The sequence below is a fragment of the Camellia sinensis genome, chromosome 6 (assembly GCF_055761805.1).
Source record: "Camellia sinensis isolate YWXY chromosome 6, ASM5576180v1, whole genome shotgun sequence".
NCBI lineage: Eukaryota > Viridiplantae > Streptophyta > Magnoliopsida > Ericales > Theaceae > Camellia > Camellia sinensis.
In genome coordinates this window covers 130,406,831-130,429,839 of record NC_138966.1, presented here as the reverse complement: position 1 = coordinate 130,429,839, position 23,009 = coordinate 130,406,831, and the positions used below count along the sequence as shown (strand labels likewise).

At 38.0% G+C, this 23,009-nt stretch overlaps 2 protein-coding genes across 2 annotated transcripts; both read left to right on the top strand.

Moving 5' to 3' along the window:
- The first annotated feature begins 329 nt into the window (after positions 1-329).
- LOC145793582 (uncharacterized) lies at positions 330-22,933 on the top strand. The gene is made up of 6 exons (XM_082876445.1): positions 330-772; positions 15,975-16,473; positions 18,002-18,504; positions 20,742-21,052; positions 21,616-21,680; positions 22,556-22,933. The coding sequence occupies exons 1-6, from the start codon at positions 345-347 to the stop codon at positions 22,847-22,849; spliced, it is 2,100 nt and encodes a 699-aa protein (XP_082732571.1). The 5' UTR covers positions 330-344; the 3' UTR covers positions 22,850-22,933.
- Positions 3,135-5,284, top strand: LOC145792885 (uncharacterized). Its single transcript, XM_082874747.1, has 2 exons — positions 3,135-4,417; positions 4,495-5,284. Exons 1-2 carry the CDS (start codon positions 3,980-3,982, stop codon positions 5,191-5,193), a joined length of 1,137 nt encoding a protein of 378 aa, XP_082730873.1. The 5' UTR covers positions 3,135-3,979; the 3' UTR covers positions 5,194-5,284.
- Positions 22,934-23,009: the final 76 nt, after the last annotated feature.

The following is a 23,009-nucleotide window of genomic DNA, read 5'->3' as shown; positions in this document are numbered from 1 at the left end:
TCTATATCAAAATTGAGCAAATTAAAATAATAGAGACCAAATTAATACATCGTGTAATTATAGGGACCAAATTGACACATCGTTTGACTTTCCGTCTACCAAACTTAATAGCTGTTATTTATTGGACTAATATGACACAATCTGTTAAATTCAAGACATATTTCAACGAATTGAAATAATAGGGATCAAATTGATATATCAAGTAAACTATAGGAACTATTTACATAATTTACTCTAAATATAATTATATAATTATAATGAATGATCTATAAATACTGTACAAGTATCCGAATTTTCGGGAAAAACAAACAGAAAACAAAAAGGAAAAAAAAGAAAAAGAAAGAATGGTCTCCAAAGAAAGCCATCTGAAACACTCTTCTCATGAAGAAGATGATGATGAGGCCTTTGCATATGCTTTGCAATTGTCTACCTGCCACATCTTTTCCATCGCCTTGAACGTGGTGGTAGAGCTCAAGCTGTTCGACATAGTCGCCGGAGCAGGCACTGTTATCTCGGCGGCGGAGATAATGTTTCGTCTAGTACCGACGGCGGAGGCGAACCCAGATGCGGCGGCGATGCTGGACCGCTTGCTGAGTCTGCTGGTGAGCCACTCTCTTCTCACTTGCTCTGCTCATACACTTGAAGATGGGTCGAGTGAGAGACTTTATGGACTCGCACCTGCTGGTAAATATTTTGTTGAAAACAATGAAGAAAAGGGTTCCTTGGCTCCAATGGTCCCTCTCGCCTTCCACCGAGCCACCTTTGGAATCATGTAAGTCATCCCCTAACTCGATCTAATATGATTTGATAGTTTTTAAAAATCGAATCGTGGGTGAATTGAAAAGTAGATCACATAAACAGATTATCTGTTGAATTGTTGGATTGAATATGAATTAAATCGTAACGTTATAATTATTTTATAAATATTTTTATAATTTAAAAATAAATAAAATATATTTATTTAAAATATTTTTATATTTTAATATATGTATATATATTTATCAAATTTTTATGTTTATATATATTTTTTATATTAGTATTATTTGTAAAAATATTAATTATAAATGTGTTTAACAATGAGCCATGTATATACTAACAAGCATGGACGAATCCAAGATTAAGACTTTAGGGGGGTTATTTTATAGTTTGAAAAATTGGGTGTTGTACGGGAAAGAAATAAACCTTCTCGTATAATCCTGTTGATCAAGCCTGCGCTTCTCCGTTCGTCGTCGCTTTATCACTTGAAAACACTAACGTGAGCTAGCCGGCGGGTGTGCGCCGGAAACCTCTCCGATGCCTAAGTCAGTAAGCTTGACAAATAGACAAAAGCTCTGTATATTCAGAAAGCAAAGTTGTGTGTTACCTCTCCAAAGGTGATGTTTGTGAGCTTTTATAGGTTTTGTGTGGCACAATCCTAGTAGGACTTCTATTCCTCCATGCAGAGTCCTCCTAGGATTTAACCTCCCGAAGGATAATCCTTATCCTCCAACACCCCCCTCACTGCTTAAACCAAGTGAGATGGTTATTACCATGGCTGGACTCCCACATGACCGAAGTAATCATGGCTATGCTGAGCCACAGAGTAAGCCGTACTATCCTTAGTTCGGTTCTTCCTTCTCCTTTTTATCTCGGTTCTCTCATGTACAAAAAATGGTATGTTTAGACCGAGCTACCGAGCAGCAAGGTTCTGACCGTTCTAACCACACTACGCCATGGCCGGACTAATTCTGAGACCGGCTTAACTCCAAGTCGCTTCCGGACCGGAGTAACTTTACATTCCTCTCGGGCCGGAGTAATCTTTTACCTCTCTTGGGCCGGAGTAATTTTACGGCCTTTTTACCCAGCCCTTCGTACTTTGGGCCATAATGCCCATCTCATAGCTCGGCCCAATTTTCACCAAAATTACCCTCTTAATTGCCCCTTAATTCCATCTGCACAGCATGATTGGGATTACCTGTCTGTCAGCCAAGCTGAAGTTTTTAAGCCTTTGCAGCCGAGCTAAAGAACCCTTTAGCCTTTCTAGTCGAGCTAAAACTCTTAAGCCTTTCAGCCGAGCTAATTTTACATCGGGCTTTGCTTGTCCGGTCAAAACGTCTCTTCAATCACAGCGACTGAATCGTTTCTCCTTCCCAGGACACGTGGCACGCTCTGATTGACTGAGGACGGCTGTCACGCCGTCTTCGTACTTCGTGAAATTTGAATAGTCCCGCCCTTTTTCCTTTACCTAAAAACGAGCCTCTTCATTTTTGCCATATTTTGCAACTTCTCCCTCTCTGTGCCTCTACTACTTCTTCAATCTTCTGAGTTCGTGTTCTTCATTATTCTTCGTCTTTCTGAAAGAGTTTGTGAACTGCTGCTTTTTGCTTCCATCTTCAGCTCCTGCTTCTTCATCTGGTTAGTATTGTACATCTTACTTGCTCTGTTTGTTTTCGTATTTGTTCTATGCGTTTTGTTTTCTGTGTTTTCTACAAACACGTTTTTCCGTTTTGCTTTGCTTTGTACTTCTATGGAAAAAACTTAACAGTAGAATGCATGAGTATATGAAATATCCTGTAGAAAACAGGTTTTTAATCCAAAATCATGATGCAACCGAACTAGGATACGGTTCAAGCTAGGTAAAAGTCGAGTCAGCTTACAACCGGACTAATACTTCATGTTTACACCAGTAGCTTTGAATAAGTCAAACCACCTCTTGATAGACCTTAGCCGAGGTAACCCACCGAACTAGGTTTGCTCTTAGCATAATGAGATACCTGAACTCCAACCGATCTAGGCCTTTGAGGCTAAACCAGCTTTTTTTTAGATGGAACTCAGAAAGCTGCCCCTAGACGATCAACCAGTCAAACAGAACCGTTTCCTTAACCGAGATATCTAGACGCTTGCCGAGCCCAAACTAGCAAAGCCCTACTCAGACCGAGCTACAAATCACCTTGCAGAAACCGAGCTAGAACCTGTGGCATCCACATAGCCGAAGTAGGGCTCCTATTTTTTGTACTTTTATTTTGTAGCACGGTCTGATGATCTGTGCTTAACCCCTTTGTTTTCTACTTTGCAGACTTAGGTTGCCCAGGCACTCCTCTGCGCGCTCAACCGAGCTACTGAGAACAATTTTTGGACCGAACTAATTTATACGTAAATTATACAATAAATGGGGAAGTATAGGTATCTAGTAGACACTCCGGGCGGCCTAGCCGAATTCAGAAAAGACTACAATATACCCAATGACGTCCACCTGATTTTAGCCGAAAAAGATGTCATTCCTTGGGGCAATGAAGGCTTTGTCCTCTTCACCCTCTTATCCATAATTGAAACCGGACTACGATTTCCGGTCCAACCCTTAATTTGTGAGTTTCTTAGGCAAACCAGACTATGGCCAACCCAACTATCCACCAATTCATACCGTATCATAATGGGAATAGCTGAACTAAACCGCCAAGCCGGTTTGAACCTCGGTCTGGCCGAAATCTTCCACCAATACTCCATTGGTTCAAAAGAAAATGGGTGGGTCTACTATTTAAGAATACGCCGTCGCCGAGAGAAAATAATAAAATATACACCGGATAAAGATTTAAATGATGACGATTTTTTCTAGGTGTCTGGGAACTTTGAGGATCACCAAGCCCAGATTCCTGGCCGACGTATAAACTGGAAAAAAGGAGAACCCGGTATATTTACTTCGGTTTTCTTGCGTGCTTTATTGTATTTCGGTTTTTCAATCTTTCAGCCGAACTAACAGTTGTCTTCTTTCGCAGATTCTGCCCACCTTCATTCTCTATACAGCTACCCAAATCTAGCGACTTTGCGCGCCGCACTACGATATCCAGAACGTAGTTGGGCTAAGCTACTAAGGTTCGAGCCGACCTACAGATACAGCGGCCGCCGAAAAGCTAGAGTGACCGACTTTCTGCTAGAGGAGGCCCCAGAACCGGACCCAACCTTGCCAGAAATCAGACTAATCCCACTAACTGCTGAGGAAGAAATGGCTAAAAGGAACAGAGTAAGGGCGCTTCTAACCGAAACTAACAGACCCGAGGTTCAACAAACTGGTCAGGCGACCGAGACCGTGGTAGCCCTTCCATCCCAACAGCCATCCTCATCTCGGGCGAGCAAGCGTGCCCGGACTAGCCAAACCGAGCAACGACTTGTTGACGAGGATGAGACCATTCTTCCGCCAAGCCCTCAATCCAGCCTTCAACCGGAGCAATTTGACCGAGCTGACTCCTCCAAATGGGCTCTAATTCTCACCTTTCAAAACCGAAATATCCAGGAAATTGACTCGGTTGTTGTCGAGAAAGATCACTTGATGGCTTTCAATCTAGCCAAGAGTGTTTGCCTTCCAAAAGATATGGAGCACCACAACAAGCAACTAAACACCGAGCTGAAGGCCATCCGGTCATCAACAAAATCAATGATCCTGGTAGGTGGCTCTCTGTTTTCTTTGTCTAACTTTTTCCCAACTGTTAGTCTGGCTAAAAGAGAGTTATTATTTTGCAGGCCATTCAGAAGAACAACATTGCACATAGGAAAGTGCTGGAGCTCCGAAAAACAACGAGACAAGCGATGGCGGAAGCCGAAGCCAAGACTGCCGAACTAACACGTTCTCAACAAAGGATGGATGAGCTGGAGGCCGAGGTAACTCGTCTAACCGGACTAGTTGCCTCGGCTGATAGTGATAAACGGCGAGCTGTTACCGAAGTGAAGGACAAATATTTGTGGGAGATGACACAGCTTGAGGGCGCTAAAGACGCCGAAATAACAGTTCTGAAGAAGAAGGCTGAGGACGCCGAGGCGAAGGGTTTCAAGGATGGCGAGGCTGCGTACATCCAACAGTGTGAAGCTGCGAAGGACTTGTTCTTCAAATGCGGCTGGAGGGGTGCGGTGGAGCAGCTCGGTTGTGGGCCTGACACCGATATCTACAATGCTCCGCAGTATTTCATTCCAGCCTCACTGGCGGAGTATGCTGCCGACCTCCAGAAACAATTTCTTGAAGTGTCTGACGATGAAGAAGAAGAGGAGCAAACTGAGACTCCGGTTGTCAACAATCAATTAGCTTGGTTGGAGCCAGTAGTCGAAGACTTGACAACCGAAAATGTGCTTTTAACAGAGACCATGCTTCCAACTGAGACTGTTGGTCCATCTGAAACCGGAGTCGGTGTTGAAATTGAAGCCGATCTCGATGATCTTTTTGACTAATTTTTTATTTTTCTTTTTCTTGGACTTGTAACCGGGCTAAGGACCCCCCTTTGTATTTGCTCTTTGATAAATGAAAATTTTCTTGAACTCTTACTTCGGTTGATCTGTATGTTTGTACTTGTGATGATTTTTTCATGATCTTTTTATTTCCAACCGTTATCTCGGTTTTAGCTGGTCAATCTAACTATGCTCACTAGCCAACCACTCTTTAGCCGACATAATTATGTCGGCTGAGGAGTACAAAGAGTTTAAAAGCCAGCCAACCACTCTTCAGCCATTCCCTTACTTTCGGCTGAAGAGTACAAAGAGTTGGTTTAATCCAACCAACCACTCTTCAGCCATACCCTTACTTCGGCTGAAGAATATAAAGAGTTGGTTTAATCCAGCCAACCACTCTTCAACCATACCCTTACTTTGGCTGAAGAGTACAAAGAGTTGGTTTAATCCAGCCAACCACTCTTCAGCCATACCCTTACTTCGGCTGAAGAGTATAAAGAGTTGGTTTAATCCAGCCAACCACTTTTCAGCCATACCCTTACTTCGGCTGAAGAGTATAAAGAGTTGGTTTAATCCAGCCAACCACTCTTCAGCCATACCCTTACTTCGGCTGAAGAGTACAAAGAGTTGGTTTAATCTAGCCAACCTCTAAGTTTTCCCAGCCAACTTAGAATAATTTTTGGTTATTCCGACCAGACGTCTTGCAGCCTGGATCCTTATCCTGGGCTTAGGAAGGGTGTTGGTTTAATCCAGCCAACCTCTAAGTTAGTTTTTCTTGCTAACTTAGAATAATGTTTGGTTATTCCGACCAAACGTCCTGCAGCCTGGATCCTTATCCTGGGCTTAGGAAGGGTGTTGGTTTATTCCAGCCAACCACTCTTCAGCCATACCCTTACTTCGGCTGAAGAGTACAAAGAGTTGGTTTAATCCAGCCAACCACTAAGTTAGTTTTTCTAGCTAACTTAGAATAATGTTTGGTTATTCCGACCAAACGTCCTGCAGCCTAGATCCTTATCCTGGGCTTAGGAAGGGTGTTGGTTTATTCCAGCCAACCACTCTTCAGCCATACCCTTACTTCGGCTGAAGAGTACAAAGAGTTGGTTTAATCTAGCCAACCACTAAGTTAGTTTTTTCCAGCCAACTTAGAATAATGTTTGGTTATTCCGACCAAACGTCCTGCAGGCTGGATCCTTATCCTGGGCTTAGGAGGGGTGTTGGTTTATTCCAGCCAACCTCTAAGTTAGTTTTTCCAGCTAACTTAGAATAATGTGTGCAATATTCCTAACTTCACTAAAGCTAACTTTTACAGAGAACAACTCATGCTGAAAAGAATCGATTTATTTTATTGAGGAAAGAAAAAATTACACGTGTTTGAAAGAGGAAAGCTAAAAATAAAATAACTTGAGATTGGCGGTGTTCCATGGTCTAGGGATTGCTTTGCCATCCTTGTCTTCTAGGTGGTATGCCCCTTTGCCTGCTAACCCAATCACTTTGTAAGGACCTTCCCAGTTTGGCCCTAGCTTGCCATCTCCTGGTATCAAGGTGTTTCCCATCACTTTGCGTAGTACCCAATCTCCGATCTTGAATTGTCTTGGATGCACCATTTTGTTGTATTTCCTAGATAACTCTTGTTGATACGAGGCAATGTGGACTAGTGTTTTTTCTCTTCTTTCTTCGGCGAGGTCGAGCTCAAATGTTATGGCCTCTCCATTTAAGTCAGGATCAAAATTTTTGCTTCGAATTGTGGGGAGGCCAATTTCCAGTGGGATTACTGCTTCCATTCCATATGCTAAGGAGAATGGTGTTTCTCCTGTTGAGCGTCGAGGTGTGGTGCGGTAAGCCCATAAAACATGGGGAAGTTCTTCTGCCCACTTGCCTTTTGCCTTTTCTAACCTTTTCTTCAGTCCATCTAAGACAACTTTATTTGATGCTTCTGCTTGGCCATTTGCTTGAGGATATGCTGGTGTAGAATTGTAGAACTCTATCTTGTACTCTTCACAAAAGCCTTTGAAGATTCTACCATCGAACTGAGTGCCATTGTCTGAGATTAGGGCTTTTGGTATTCCAAACCGAGTGATGATATTTTGCCAGACAAACTTCTTCACATCTCTTTCCTTGATTGATGCTAATGCTTCTGCTTCCACCCACTTTGTGAAGTACTCTGTTGCTGTGAGAAAGAACTTCCTGTTGCCGGGTGCTGTTAGAAGTGGTCCTACTATGTCCAAGCCCCACATTGCGAAAGGCCATGGGCTAGTTAATCGTAGGAGTTCTCTTGCTGGTTGATGTATTTGGTGTGCGAATTTTTAGCATTTCTCACACCTCTTCACATATTTTTTTGAGTCTGCCTGCATGTATGGCCACCAGTATCCTTGTGAAATGGCCCTGTAAGCTAGCGATCTTCCTCCTTGATGGCTTCCGCACACCCCTTCGTGTATCTCGTACAAGAATACTTCCACTTTGTTGGGATGGACACACTTTAGGTAGGGTCTTGAGAACGACTTTTTGTATAATGCCAAAGATGGGGAGAGCCAAAATCGCTGTGACTTTGCTCTAATTTTGTTGGCTTCTTTCTTTTCTTCTGGTAGGACGCCGTCTTTCAAGAATAGTATGATGGGATCCATCCATGAGGGGCCTAGTTCTGTGCAACATACCTCTTCTGCTTCGGGGTCCTCAATGCTTGGTCTAGGTAGGTAGTCGATCAGTAGTGGATGAGGGATGGAGGTGTCTGCCATTGAGGCGAAGCCTGCTAGTTCGTCTGCTCTGCTGTTCTCCTCCTTGCCTATCTGTTCTATCCTTACTACTTCAAATTTCTTGATTTCTGTTCTGACCAATTCTTGGTATTTAGCCATCTTATCATCCTTTGCTTCATAGTCGCCAGAAATTTGGTTTACCACCAGCTGTGAGTCGCTGTAGACCATTAATTCGGTGGCTTTCATATGGTATGCTGATTTGAGTCCTGCTAGAACTGCTTCATATTCCGCTTCGTTGTTTGATGTTAGGAAGCCAAGGTTGATTGCTTGTTCCACAACCAGGCCGTCTGGTGAGATGAGGACTATGCCAAGTCCTGCACCATGTTGGTTGGAAGCTCCATCCACAAAGAGCTTCCACATCTCTCCAACGAACAACTTCCAGCAAGTGGAGGGGTCAGAAGATGTCATGGAGTCAAGAACGTTGCTGGTGTTTTCTTCAAGGTCCATGCTTGTTGTCTGCCCCTCGCTATCTGATTGAACCAAGTCTTTATTTGTTGGTGAGTCTTGGTTTGTTGTAGCTTGGTTTGCTTCTTCCTTGCTGTCTATAGTCTGGTCTGCCTTGGAGTCTGACTGAGTACCTTCTGCTAGGGGTTGCGCTATTCCGGCGTCAACTTCCATCCCTAGTTCGGTTGTGTCAGTTAGGTCGACTGGGCAGATATGATGACTTCCAGGAGTAAACTCTGCGACGAAGTTTGCCAAAGATTGGGCTTTCACTGCGGTTCTAGGTTGGAACTTGACGTCGAATTGTCCCAGCTCTACTGCCCACTTCAAAATTCGCCCAGAAAAGTTCGCCCTCTCAAACAAAGCTTTTAATGGGAAAGCTGTGAGGACGACTATGGTGTGGGCGTGAAAGTAGTGTGTCAATTTTCTGGAGGCCATCATCAAGGCTAATGCCAATTTTTTCAGTGGCAAATACCTTGTTTCGGCTCCCAGCAATGTCTTGCTGACATAATAGATGGGCAGATGTTGAATTCCTTCCGCATGGACCAACACTGCGCTAATTGCATGCTGAGGGACTGCAAGGTATAGGAAGAGTTATTCTCCTGGTATTGGGGTGACCAGCAATGGTGGGGAGGACATGTATTCTTTCAGGCTTTCTAGTGCTTGGTCGCATTCTTCGTCCCATTCAAACTTGGCTTTTAAAGCTTGAAAGAATGGTCGTAGTCTGTCTGACGACCGGCTTATGAACCGATTGAGCGCGGCTGCCATGCCGGTGAGATGCTGCACTTCTTTCACTGAGTTTGGTCTCTTCAAATCCTGGATTTCTTTGATCTGAGAGGGGTCTGCTTCTATTCCCCGGTTGGTCACAAGGAAGCCCAGGAATTTGCCAGATCCTACTCCGAATGCACACTTAGATGCATTGAGGTGCAACTGTGCTTCTTTAGGATTTCAAACGTTTCTCTTAGGTCCTTGAGATGGTCATTCTCATCCTTGCTTTTGACCACCATGTCGTCGATGTAAGCCTCCATCGTTCTTCCTAACAATGGTTCAAACATCTTGGTGACCATTCGTTAGAATGTTGCCCCTGCGTTCTTCAGGCCAAAGGGCATGACCTTGTAACAGTATAGTCCTCTTGGAGTTGTAAAGGATGTGACCTCCTGGTCTGGTTCATGCATGGCGATTTGGTGATAGCTTCTGTATGCATCTAGAAAGCTAAGTCGGTTGTGCCCCGCTGTTAGGTCTACCAGTTGATCTATCCGTGGAAGAGGAAAGCTATCTTTTGGGCACGCCTTGTTGACTGTTTTATAGTCGACGCAGACGCGCCATTTGCCATTCTTTTTTGGCACTACGACCGTGTTGGAGATCCATTTTGGGTAGTGCACCTCTCTAATTGCTCCTGCCTCCAGCAGGCTACCTACTTCTTCTGCCACTATTTCGGCATGGTGAAGTGCTGATCTGCGAGTGCGCTGAATGACTGGTCTGGCGGATGGGTGGACATTGAGTTGGTGACAGATGAAGTTTGGATCAATGCCTGGCATGTCGTACGGTGTTCAGGCGAACACTTCGATGTTAGAGGTTAAGAATTCCAAGACCTCTAATCTCTCAGTGTTGGACAGCGATGAACCGAGCAAAAAGAACTTATCCGGATTCTTTTCATCTATTTTTACCCCTACCAAGTCCTCCACTGCTTTCTGATCCGCCGCTTTGCCGACATCTGCGAATAGCTCATTACTCTCAGGTTCTTCCACCGAATGAACATATCCTTTGGCAGCGCGGCTGCCATTTACCGTGACGAAGCATTGCTTTGACATGATCTGATCTCCATAGACTTCTTCAATTATACCGGTGTCGTTGGGGAACCGCATTACTTGGTGGTCGGATGACGCCACCGATCGCATGGCATGCAGCCATGTTCTGCCCAGGATGACGTTGTAAGTAGAGGGGACCTTCAATACCCAGAACTCCACTTGTTTCGTCACACTTCCTGCTCTAACTGGAAGAATTATTTTGCCGACGGGCCATTCTGGCATGGAGTTGAATCCAATTAGGGGAGATACAGCAGGCGCCAAGTCTTTGTCTTGTAGCTTCAGTTGTTTAAATGTTTCATAGTACATGATTTCACATGAACTACCCTGGTCAATCAGAATCCGCTTGACGTCAAAATCCTTGACTTAGAGAGTGATGACCAGGGCATCATTGTGAGGGCAGTATATTCGTTCTAAGTCTTTGTCTGAAAAAGACATGACGTTTGCTGCCTCTGTCTTCCCCTTCTTGGTGGCAGGTTGGGCACTTAGCACCTCTCTTAAGTGTTCAGCCTTTTTGATTGATCCTCTGAGCTCGCATACACGTTCAGGCTCAAAGACTCCATGTATCACATTGATAATGCCTTGAGGCGGGGCGTCGATTGGCATCCCATTGGGGTTATTATGGTCCTGGGGGGCTGGTTGCATTCCTCCTTCGATGTACTTATCCAGGTGTCCTGCTGCTACCAACCCCTCCAGGTGCTGTCTCAATGGCATGTAATTCTCAGTGCGGTGTCCCTTTTCTTTATGGAAGGTGCACCGCGATCTTTTGTCGTAGTCTTTTTGTGCTTCTCCCAGCTTGGCTGGCCACTTGACGAAAGGCTCATCTCTTATTTCGCTCAAAATCCGATATATTGGTTTCTTGAACAACGTGGTTATGGCAGTGCGGATTCTCAACCATCTTTTATCCGGGTCTTCTCCGTTATCTCGTTTGCCACGTCCGTTTCTGTTCGGTCGATTTACCGTATTAACCTTCGCTGAGGTCTTCTTTTCTGGTACTGTGGTCACCCCAGATTTTGCTTTGGCACGTGCGCCATCCTCTTCTACCCTGATGTGCTGATGCACTCTTTCCATCAAGGCTTCCATGGTGAGGGGTGGTGTCATGGTGATCGAGTCCCTTAGTCTGTTTCCGACTGGAAGGCCTCTTTTATACTGCGCAATGGCGAGATTGGTGGGGCAGTCCCCAATCTGATTGAATATCTCCCAGTAGTGACTATTGTAGGATCTTAGGGTCTCTTTATCGCCCATGTCAATGGAGAGCAATTGGTCAATCTCCACCGGGGTTTTAGTGTTCGTTCGAAACCTTGTTACGAACGCCTCTGCCAATTGTGCCCAAAAGGCTATGCTGCCCTCTGGAAGTTTCTCGAACCAAGTCAAGCCTAGGTCGCCAAGACTTGATGGGAAGAGTATGCACATTAAGGCCTCGTTTCGCCTGTATACAGCCATGACCTGGCGAAAGTGGCTCAAGTGTGAATAGGGATCCGTCTTCCCTTCATATGTAGTGAATTTAGGCTGAGGGAAGCCTGATGGTAGGGGCGCGTTTTCAATTGCCGGAACAAATGGCGAAGTTTGCAGCCTTGCTAATGCTTTGTCCGTTGGTTCATATGCAGGGCGCGGTATTGGCATTCCAACCTCGACGCTTCCATGCGTCCGAGGAGCCAACCGCTGTAAGGTAGAAATTCTGTGTGGATCCCGTGCCCTGGCATCCTTCTTGCATCGTGCTTTTTCTTCGAGCACGGTTCGTAAGTCGGATGATCTGGGTAACTCCGTCGGTCTAGATCTGGTTTGGTGCGTATGTGAGGGCCAATACGTGCTTCCTTCAGTGTATGATCTTTCAGATCTCGTCCTCTCAAATCTGGAGTAACGAGTTCTGGAAGACCTGGATTGAGTGTCGCCTGTCTTGAGGCTTCTACTCCCTCCTTGCGAGGGTGTGGTATTCCTACTATGATTTTCTGAGTGGCGAGGGGGCGTCTTGTTTTTGCGCCCCTCTCCTGTCGCCACTTCTTTGTTCTTCATTTGGCGCTTCAAGGCCTCCATGTCCGCCGCCATCTTCCTTATCAATTCGTCTTGTTCCTTCACGCAGTCCTCCAGAATTTGAGGATCAATCCTCCGCCTTTGCCTGTCAGGACTTTGTGAACGAGAGTGACGGGGGCTGTGAGTCCGTCTCCTCCTTGTATCCCTCCTGGTGTTATGTCGTTGGGACTCCAAGTCCGCCATGGGAGAGATAGAAGGTAATCCCTCACGCCTTGCACCCCCATCTGGAGTTTGCCCGTCGATGGCGGACTGTGGCAATTCTTCAATGTGCGCCATTGTTTTTTAAAGAGGAGAAGCTTTAATCAAGAGGTTTTGTTCTATTTGTATTTCCCACAGATGGCGCCAATTGTACGGGAAAGAAATAAACCTTCTCGTATAATCCTGTTGATCAAGCCTGCGCTCCTCCGTTCGTCGTCGCTTTATCACCTGAAAATACTAACGTGAGCTACCCGGCGGGTGTGCGCCGGAAACCTCTCCGATGCCTAAGTCAGTAAGCTTGACAAATAGACAAAAGCTCTGTATATTCAGAAAGCAAAGTTATGTGTTACCTCTCCAAAGGTGATGTTTGTGAGCTTTTATAGGTTTCGTGTGGCACAATCCTAGTAGGACTTCTATTCCTCCATGCAGAGTCCTCCTAGGATTTAACCTCCTGAAGGATAATCCTTATCCTCCAACACCCCCCTCACTGCTTAAACCAAGTGAGATGGTTATTACCATGGCCGGACTCCCACATGACCGAAGTAATCATGGCTATGTTGAGCCACAGAGTAAGCCGTACTATCCTTAGTTCAGTTCTTCCTTCTCCTTTTTATCTTGGTTCTCTCATGTACAAAAAATGGTATGTTTAGACCGAGCTACCGAGCAGTAAGGTTCTGACCGTTCTAACCACACTACGCCATGACCGGACTAATTCTGAGACCGGCCTAACTCCAAGTCGCTTCCGGACCGGAGTAACTTTACATTCCTCTCGGGCCGGAGTAATCTTTTACCTCTCTTGGGCCGGAGTAATTTTACGGATTTTTTACCCAGCCCTTCGTACTTTGGGCCATAATGCCCATCTCATAGCTCGGCCCAATTTTCACCAAAATTACCCTCTCAGGTGCTACTCCATATAATTTTAAAATTATCAAAAAATAATTTGAGGGTGCGAACTCTTGTAATTTTAAATTATTTTAAAATTTATAGTATAATATATGATATTTTTAAATGGGGGTGCGGCCGCTCCCCAAGATCCATCATTGTTAACAAGGAGTCATAGTGGCATAATAGAAATGCTTGCTCTTAAGAGCTTGAGATGCTAAGTTCAACTCCTTGTTGTATCAAATTTTTTTATTGTTGGACCATATATAGCAAATTTGTCCGATTTGCTTCAACCCGTTCCAGTTCAATCGGGTTACCGATTTAACCGCAGGTTTGGCTGGTTTAAAATAGGTTGCTTTTCAAGCTAGTCCAGATTTGAGGGTTGATTCGCACCGAACGTTGGATCGGTCGACAGTTCAACTGGAGCCTCCCAATTTACCCGAATATTTACCAATTGTCTACATGGCAGCCCACATCAAAGTGGAGGCTTTTAAGGAAAAAAAAAAAAGATCCAATTAATTTGGTTATCAATGCATTTGGTAAATTTCTGAGTAAATTGAGAAGACTCCCCAAACTTATGTCTTCAGGGGTAATAATTCAGTAATCTCAGAATATAGATACGTGATATTCTGTAGCATTGTGATTGGTGGAGAAGATAGATAGGTGGAGTATTGTGTTGGCTTGAGAAACATGAGAGAACATATTGAATGATTATTGATTAAGGAGTATAAACACGTAATACTTTAGAAACATTGAATAATTTCCCAGTCTTCTGATACGTACTTTCTTAATTTGTTTTTTGTTTTTAATATGGTGTTTTTAGTTAGATGTCTAACCAAACCTCAGCCTCAGTTCCGTATTTTATGCTATTTTTATACATAAATTTGATAAAAATTTGAAAAGAGAAAAGATTAAGTTCGTTAAAATACAATTATATGTCACAAATTTTTAATTTTTTCTTTTCAATTTTTTATACAAATTTATGAACTAAACATAAAATGAAGATAAATAAAAATTAAATACGTTTAGAAATCTCTCCTGCAAAAAATTAGAAGGAATTTTTTTTTTTTTTTTTGACTAATTGAATTAGCTTAGTGGATGTGGATCAAACAGCCCCATAGAAGGGTAATAAGACATTGTTTTGGGAACTAACTATTTTAAGGAATTTTTAGTTTAAGGTTCATAATATTATGATCTTATAAGATAATAAAGGATATGTAATATTTTCATAATAATTGAACTCTCTTAATATTTTCAAAGAGAAATATTAATACAAAGAAATTTTTTCCGTTCTTCAAAGAGAAATTTTCGCTCATTATAGATAAATTTGAAATTTTTCTGTGACAAACTGAAATTTCTCTAATAATATTTTCAAGAGATCTTAACTAATAAAAAAAAAATATTAGACTACTCATATTATCAAAAATTGAAGAGGGATAATAGACAAAAAAATTATTTAAGAACAACAAAAAATTTATAATTACATCTATAATGATATGATATTATAAACGTCAATTCACATAAATTTAAAAGCGTAAATATTCAACATTACTCGAAGATAAATAGCCATTTTACTTAAGAATATTTGGTTTAATGAGGAATGTTTCGTGGTATTGGTGTTTGTTGAAAATGCTGTGGAATTGACTTGTCCGATGAACCTAAAAAGGAAAATGCTATGAAAATTAATTTTTTTAATTTTTTTTAAATATATAAAAAATTAAAGAGATAATATGATAGAAAAATATATTAAAAATTTGTTTTGGACTTTTAAGCAGTTCCACTTCAACACTTTTGAATAATTTATTTTGTCAGAGTATGCTTGTAAAATATTTTTTCAATAAAAATAAAAATAAATTAATATGATAATTAAAATTTATTATTTTAATTAATTTGATTAAATAAAAAGACAGTCTAATTTTAAAATTATTTTTATTATTTACTTTACAAACAAATATTGTTGGATAAAAATTTATAGAGAAATTTATTATAGAGAAATTAGAAATTTTTTTGTGATGAATTAAAATTTCTTTAATAATATTATTGAGAGACCTTAACTAATAAGAAAAATCAAATTAAACCTCTCTTATTATCAAAAGTTAGAAAAAAAATATTTCACTAATTTTTTTTTTATATTTTAAATTATAATTATTATTCTTTTGTTTAAAGATAAATAAATATAAGGATAAATTAAACAAATGATCCATGTAGTTTTACATAATATGTCAATTTGGTCTTTATTGTTTCAATTTGTTTGATTTTGCCTTTTAATTTAACGGATTGTGTTATATTAGTCTAATTAATAATGGCGGTTAGGTTTGGTGGACAGAAAGTCGTCACGTGTTTAAACAATGTGTCAATTTGATCCCTATAATTTGCACGATGTGTCAATTTGGTCTATGTTAAAATCGAGTAAATTAAAACAACAGAAACCAAATTAATACATCATGTAACTATAGATATCAAATTAACACATTGTTTGACTTTTCGTCTATCAAACCTAACCGCCGTTATTTATTGGACTAATATGACATAATCCGTTAAATTCAAGAGCAAACTTCAATGAATTGAAATAATAAGGACTAAATTAATATATCGTATAAATTATAAAAACTATTTGCATAATTCACCCTAAATATAATTATATAATTTTAATTAATGATCTATAAATACTGTACAGGTATCCGAATTTTCCGGAAAAACAAACAGAAAACAAAAAAAAAAGAAAAAAAGAAAAAGAAGAAAGAATGGTCTCCAAAGAAAGCCATCTGAAACACTCCTCTCATTATGAAGAAAATGATGATGAAGCCTTTGCATATGCTTTGCAATTGTCTACCTATCACATCTTTTCCACCGCCTTGAACGCGTCGGTGGAGCTCAAGCTGTTCGACATAGTCGCCGGAGTAGGCACTGTTATCTCGGTGGCGGAGATAACGTCTCGTCTAGTACCGACGACGGAGGCGAACCCAGATGCGGCAGCGATGCTGGACCGCTTGCTGAGTCTGCTGGTGAGCCACTCTCTTCTCACTTGCTCTGCTCATACACTTGAAGATGGGTCGAGTGAGAGACTCTATGAACTCGCACCTGCTGGTAAATATTTTGTTGAAAACGATGAAGAAAAGGGTTCCTTGGCTCCAATGGTCCCTCTCGCCTTCCACCGAGCCACCTTTGGAATCATGTAAGTCATCCCCTAACTCGATCTAATATGATTTGATAGTTTTTAAAAATTGGATCGTGGGTGAATTGAAAAATAGATCAGATAAACGGTTATTTGTTTAACTGTTGGCTTAAATATAAATTAAGAATAATACTAGGGATAAGAATCATGAAAAAAATATTATGAAATGTATGATGAAATTTTTTTATTTTTTGATTAGCGTGTGATGTTTTATTCTATATATAATCTAAAGGTAAAGAATCTTTCATGATATTTTTTTTCATGATCTCTAGCATTAATCATTAATTAAATCTTAATGTCATAATTATTTTATAAATATTTTTATAATTTAATATATATATTTATTAAATCTTTTTGTTTATATATATTTTTTATATTAATATTATTTATAAAATATTAATTATAAATGTGTTTAACAAAGAGCCATGTATGTACTAACAAGGAGCCATAGTGGTATAATAGAAATTCCTACTCTTAAGAGCTTGAGCTGCTAAGTTCAAGTCTTTGTTGTATCAATTTTTTTTTATTGGACCATATATAGCAAACCTTCAATTCGTTCCAGTTCAATTGGGTTACCGATTTAATTGTGAGTTTGGCCGGTTTAAAATAGGCTGCTTTTCAAGCTAGTCCAGATTTGAGGGTTGATCTGCACCGGAACTTGGATCGGTCGACTGTTTAATTCATCAAATCGGCCAGTTTTATCCGGTTTTCAAAACATTAGTTGGGTCTATAACGATGATTTTGAGTTTTTTTATTGTGTTTTATATTTTATATTCTAGACGCATGTGAAAAATAAAATATTTGTAGATAAACAAAAAAAATAATAGATTAAAAAATTAGAAAATATATATATTTTTGTATTTGGTGATTTTTAAAATATTTTTTTATAAATATGTTACTTTTTAAGTATATCTATATTATGTGAATCTAAAAGGGGAATTTTTTTTTGATTGAAATATTTAAAAAAATTTGCTACTAAAAACAATAATGCAAGACAAATTAAAAAACTCAAAACCAATTACCTATTTTTTTTTTAAATTCAAAATGCAAAATGTGTAACAGTGATATTTTTAAAAATATAAAAAAATTTGATGATAAAATAAAAAATTCTCACATCTCTTTATTTATTCTATGTAAAATAAAAAAATATAGATCATTAAACTACATAAAATGTACAGTGTTTATCAAATGATCGAACTTTATATGACTTGGATCCATATTGGTTAAAAATTAACTTTTTAATTTTTTAATTTTTTTGTTGTATAAAAAATATATAAAATAATATGACTAAAAATAAATTAAAAAACTAAAAACTAACTTTTTAAATAATTTTTCAAATTGCCCCTCTGTTCAATATTTCGGAAAGCCTATCTCAAGAAAACCTTTTTCAAATTTCACGAATATTCTAATTGTGTGGTGGAGATACTTCATATGACTTGGACCATATATTTAATATTTCGGATAGTCTATGTCAAGATAACTTTTTGAAATTTCACATATATTAAATAATTAAAATGAATGATCTATAAATACTGTCCAAGTATCCGAATTTCCCAGAAAAACAAACAGAAAACAAAAAGGAAAAAGAAAAAGAAGAAAGAATGGTCTCCAAAGAAAGCCATCTGAAACACTCCTCTCATTGTGAAGAAGGTGATGATGAGGCCTTTGCATATGCTTTGCAATTGTCTACCTGTCACATCTTTTTCACCGCCTTGAACGCGGCGGTGGAGCTCAAGCTGTTCGACATAGTCGCGGGAGCAGGCACTGTTATCTCGGCGGCGGAGATAACGTCTCGTCTAGTACCGACGGCGGAGGCGAACCCAGATGCGGCGGCGATGCTGGACCGCTTGCTGTGTCTGCTGGTGAGCCACTCTCTTCTCACTTGCTCTGCTCATACACTTGAAGATGGGTCGAGTGAGAGACTCTATGGACTCGCACCTGCTGGTAAATATTTTGTTGAAAACGATGAAGAAAAGGGTTCCTTGGCTCCAATGGTCCCTCTCGCCTTCCACCGAGCCACCTTTGGAATCATGTAAGTCATCCCCTAACTCGATCTAATATGATTTGATAGTTTTTAAAAATCGGATCGTGGGTGAATTGAAAAGTAGATCACATAAACGAATTATCTGTTGAATTGTCGGATTGAATATGAATTAAATCGTAACGTTATAATTATTTTATAAATATTTTTATAATTTAAAAATAAATAAAATATATTTATTTAAAATATTTTTATATTTTAATATATGTATATATATTTATCAAATTTTTATGATTATATATATTTTTTATATTAGTATTATTTGTAAAAATATTAATTATAAATGTGTTTAACAATGAGCCATGTACATACTAACAAGCATTGACGGATCCAAGATTGAGACTTTAGGGGGTTATTTTATAGTTTGAAAAATTGGGTGCTACTCTATATAATTTTAAAATTATCAAAAAAAAAAAAAAATTTGAGCATGCGAACTCTTATAATTTTAAATTATTTTAAAATTTATAGTATAATATATGATATTTTTAAATTTTTGGGGGGCAGCCGCTCTCCAAGATCCATCCTTGCTAACAAGGAGTCATAGTGGCATAATAGAAATGCTTGCTCTTAAGAGCTTGAGATGCTAAGTTCAACTCCTTGTTGTATCAAATTTTTTATTGTTGGACCATATATAGCAAATTTGTATGATTTGCTTCGACCCGTTCTAGTTCAATCAGGTTACCGATTTAACAGCAGGTTTGGCTGGTTTAAAATAGGTTGCTTTTCAAGCTAGTCCAGATTTGAGGGTTGATTTGCACCGAACTTTGGATCGGTCGATAGTTCAACTGGTCATATCGGCTGGTTCGGTCCGATTTTCAAAACATTGTTTGTGTTTATAACAATGATTTTGAGTTTTTTATTTTGTATTTTGTATTTTATATTCTACATGCATGTGAAAAATAAAATATTTGTAGATAAATTAAAAAAATCAATAGATAAAAAAATTAGAAAATATATATATTTTTGTATTTGGTGATTTTTAAAATATTTTTTTATAAATATATTACTTTTTAAGTATATCTATATTATGTGAATCTAAAAAGGGGAAAACTAATTTTGATTGAAATATTTTAAAAATTTTACTACTAAAAACAATAATGCAAGAAAAATTAAAAAACTCAAAATTATATTTAAAACTCAAAACCAATTACCTATTTTTTTTTATTCAAAATGCAAAATGTATAACAATGATATTTTTAAAAATATAAAAAAATTTGATGATAAAATCAAAATTGCTCACATCCCTTTATTTATTATGTAAAATAAAAAAATATAGATCATTAAACTACATAAAATATACGGCGTTTATCAAATGATTGAACTTTATATGACTTGGACCTATATTGATTAAAAAATTAATTTTTTAATTTTTTAAAAATTTTTTATGTGTAAAAAATATAAGAAATAATATAATTCAAAATAAATTAAAAAACTAAAAATGAACTTTTAGCTAGTCCCTATGTTTAATATTTCGGAAAGCCTATCTCGAGAAAACCTTTTTCAAATTTCACTCATATTCTAATTGTGTGGTAGAGATACTTCATTTGACTTGGACCCATATCATTTGACTTGGACCCATATATTTAATATTTCGAAACAATAGTTTAAAATTTTATGGTTTAAATGGTTCAAATTACTCAAAACGACGTCGTTTTGACAAGTTTTGAGTCATTTAAACCACAAAATTTTGAACTACTAACCATTTTCCATTTCAAAAAGTCTAAGTCAAGAAAACTTTTTGAAATTTCACATATTATAATTGTGTGATGCAGATTAAATTAGTATTATATGCATTTATATATAAAATAAATTTCAATTGTTGATTGATGAATCGGGACAAAAATTCTAAATTTGGAGTATTACTGTTAATATTTAAAGGCATATGATGCTCTCTTTTTGTTCAAAAATAAAATATTTGTTAATGTGTTTTCAGTAGAATTTCTTGTTTTGTTACTATTAATATTTAACATTAGATTTAGGGATAGAGAATCTTTGGCCATATTTTAACAACTAGAGACAAGCCACATTAAATGATATTTGCTTTCACTCATGGTGAATTCTACTTGGACAATTTGAATTGTTCGTTACAAAAAATAAAACAAATGATTTAGATTATCAAAACAAATCGAAATAAGTCTAAAATGAACTAGATTGAACTAACCGTCTAATTAGATATCCCAATTTGAGAGGGTCTAATCTCAATTTTTTTAATTCATATGAATTTGTAGGGCCCACTTGAAGGATGCAATCCTAGAAGGTGGGAACCAGTTTAAGAAAGTGCATGGGATGACTATATTCCAATACATGGACGTCGATCCAACATTGAAGCAGGTTTTCAACAGGTCCATGGCTACCAAATCCTCTGTAGATATGAAGAAAATTCTTGAAACATACAAAGGGTTTGAAGGGCTAACCTCATTGGTCGACGTGGGTGGTGGGATTGGGACTACCCTTACTGTGGTCGTATCCAAGTACCCTTCCATTAAGGGCATTAACTTTGATTTGCCTTGGGTAATTAAGAGTGCTCCATCTTATCCTGGTACTATGCTATTTTTTTTTTTGACTATCTAAATATATTTTGTAACAAAATTTATGTCTTTAAAGACGAAAAAATATAATATTTAAAACTCTTATATGTTGTATTGATAATTTTTCATCACAATTTTTTTTTTTTTTTTTTTGGGATACAAGGATTGTGCTATGTATTGTAAGTCTCTATTACCAATAAATCTAATTTTTGAGTAATTTTGTGACTAATATTTTTTTTTTTTTTTTTTGAATTTGTAACATTATTTTGTTTTCAAAAATTGACCGACTTTGATTTCACCTTTGATTTTGTCATAAATAGATCCAATCATCACTTAGGTGATAATAGTAATAATTTTATAGCATAACTAAAATTACAAGAAGCATAATTTATATATAATACACTCAATTTTAAGTATGTATTTCATGAAGTGTAAAAAAAATTAAATACAAAAGTTCGATGACAAAATCAAACGCAATCCTTTCATATGAGTTGACTCCATCAAATCTCTATGAACTCTGCATTTGGCATGTCATTTAATTTCTTGCTAATGAATGTAATCAAATGTTTCGCAGGTATAGAACATGCTGGAGGAGATATGCTTACAGCGATTCCAAAAGCAGATGCCATTATGATAAAGGTGCAATTCAATGAATTCGTAACACTTGAAATCTCATGACTAGGGTTTTCGATTACAAAATGATATATAAGTTTACGTTTTAGAGTTATTTTTTAAATTTAGTAATTTGTAAAAGAGATAATTGTCTAATGATTAGAAAACACATGAGAGAGAGTTTTCTTAAATATTCTAATAGACTGTCACATCACTGCATTTGAAAAATGTGTCTAATAGACTGTTTCATCGCTGAGTTTACATTTCAATCGATGCATATTTGAATTTTATACTCTCGATAATGATATTTGTCAATAAATCGACTGATATAATTCGATATAAAACCATATTACTGATATTGATATGTATCCCGATACTCTTACTTAAAACTATAATCATGGCTCGGCTTAGGGTTTATAGTTTATATAATAGTGACAGCAACTAATGTGTCAAGATGCATGAACACATACACACAACATGATATGAACACAATACAGACATGATGACATATTAATTTTCAAAAACTACAAAACATAACAGATGCGGGATACACAAGATATATAATTTTATATGTTCATTATATGTCATGCATATTAATATTACCTTCAAATATAGTACAATGATATAAACATACCACTAATTTATAAACTTTAAAGAAACAGGGATTAATTACTATAAATCTATATTATTTTCTAAGTTATTTTTTTAAAAAAATTTATAATGTATTTATGTGTATCTCTCTCCAAGCGTCCAAACTTGTGTTTGAGTTTAAAAAAAAAAATATGAGTCACTTGGACGCGCATCGGACACATGTTAAGAAGTGTCAAATAAGTGTTAAATACGAAAATGTACATTTTAAAAAGTGTTGGTACTTCTTAATTGACTTGTGTTTTTGTCCACAGAATGTACTCCATAATTGGAAAGATGAACAGTGTGTGAGAATTTTGAAGAATTGCTACAAAGCGTTGCCAGAAAAAGGGAAGGTGCTGATAATAGACATTATAATGCCAGAGACTCCAGATTCAAGTGTGGGTGATAAGTATGCCACTCAACTTGACAATATCATGTTACTTCAACCTGGAGGGAAAGAGAGGACTAAGAAAGAACTTGAAACTCTCTTCAAATCCTCTGGTTTTTCAAATTATCAGTTCATTCCTTGCCCTGGAGTTTTTTATGTTATGGAACTTTACAAATAGGGTAAATTTTATTCGTCGTCGTTGTAATTTATATCATGGGTCAATTTACCCTTATAAATAAAGACTAAAGGAGCGAATTTCATATGTAATTTGCCCCTAGAAGTGTGTCATTTGACTAGCTGTTATTTTATTTTAATTTTTGTATGTGTGTTTGTATCAT

What these genes read in the sequence shown, in the direction of transcription:
- LOC145793582 (XM_082876445.1), top strand. Translation starts at nt 345, where the DNA reads ATGGTCTCCAAAGAAAGCCATCTGAAACACTCTTCTCATGAAGAAGAT. An exon ending in GAGCCACCTTTGGAATCATG is followed by an intron (nt 16,474 to 18,001) that starts TAAGTCATCCCC and finishes AATGATCTATAA; the next exon opens with ATACTGTCCAAGTATCCGAA. An exon ending in CGAGCCACCTTTGGAATCAT is followed by an intron (nt 18,505 to 20,741) that starts GTAAGTCATCCC and finishes ATGAATTTGTAG; the next exon opens with GGCCCACTTGAAGGATGCAA.
- LOC145792885 (XM_082874747.1), top strand. Translation starts at nt 3,980, where the DNA reads ATGGCTAAAAGGAACAGAGTAAGGGCGCTTCTAACCGAAACTAACAGA. An exon ending in CAACAAAATCAATGATCCTG is followed by an intron (nt 4,418 to 4,494) that starts GTAGGTGGCTCT and finishes ATTATTTTGCAG; the next exon opens with GCCATTCAGAAGAACAACAT.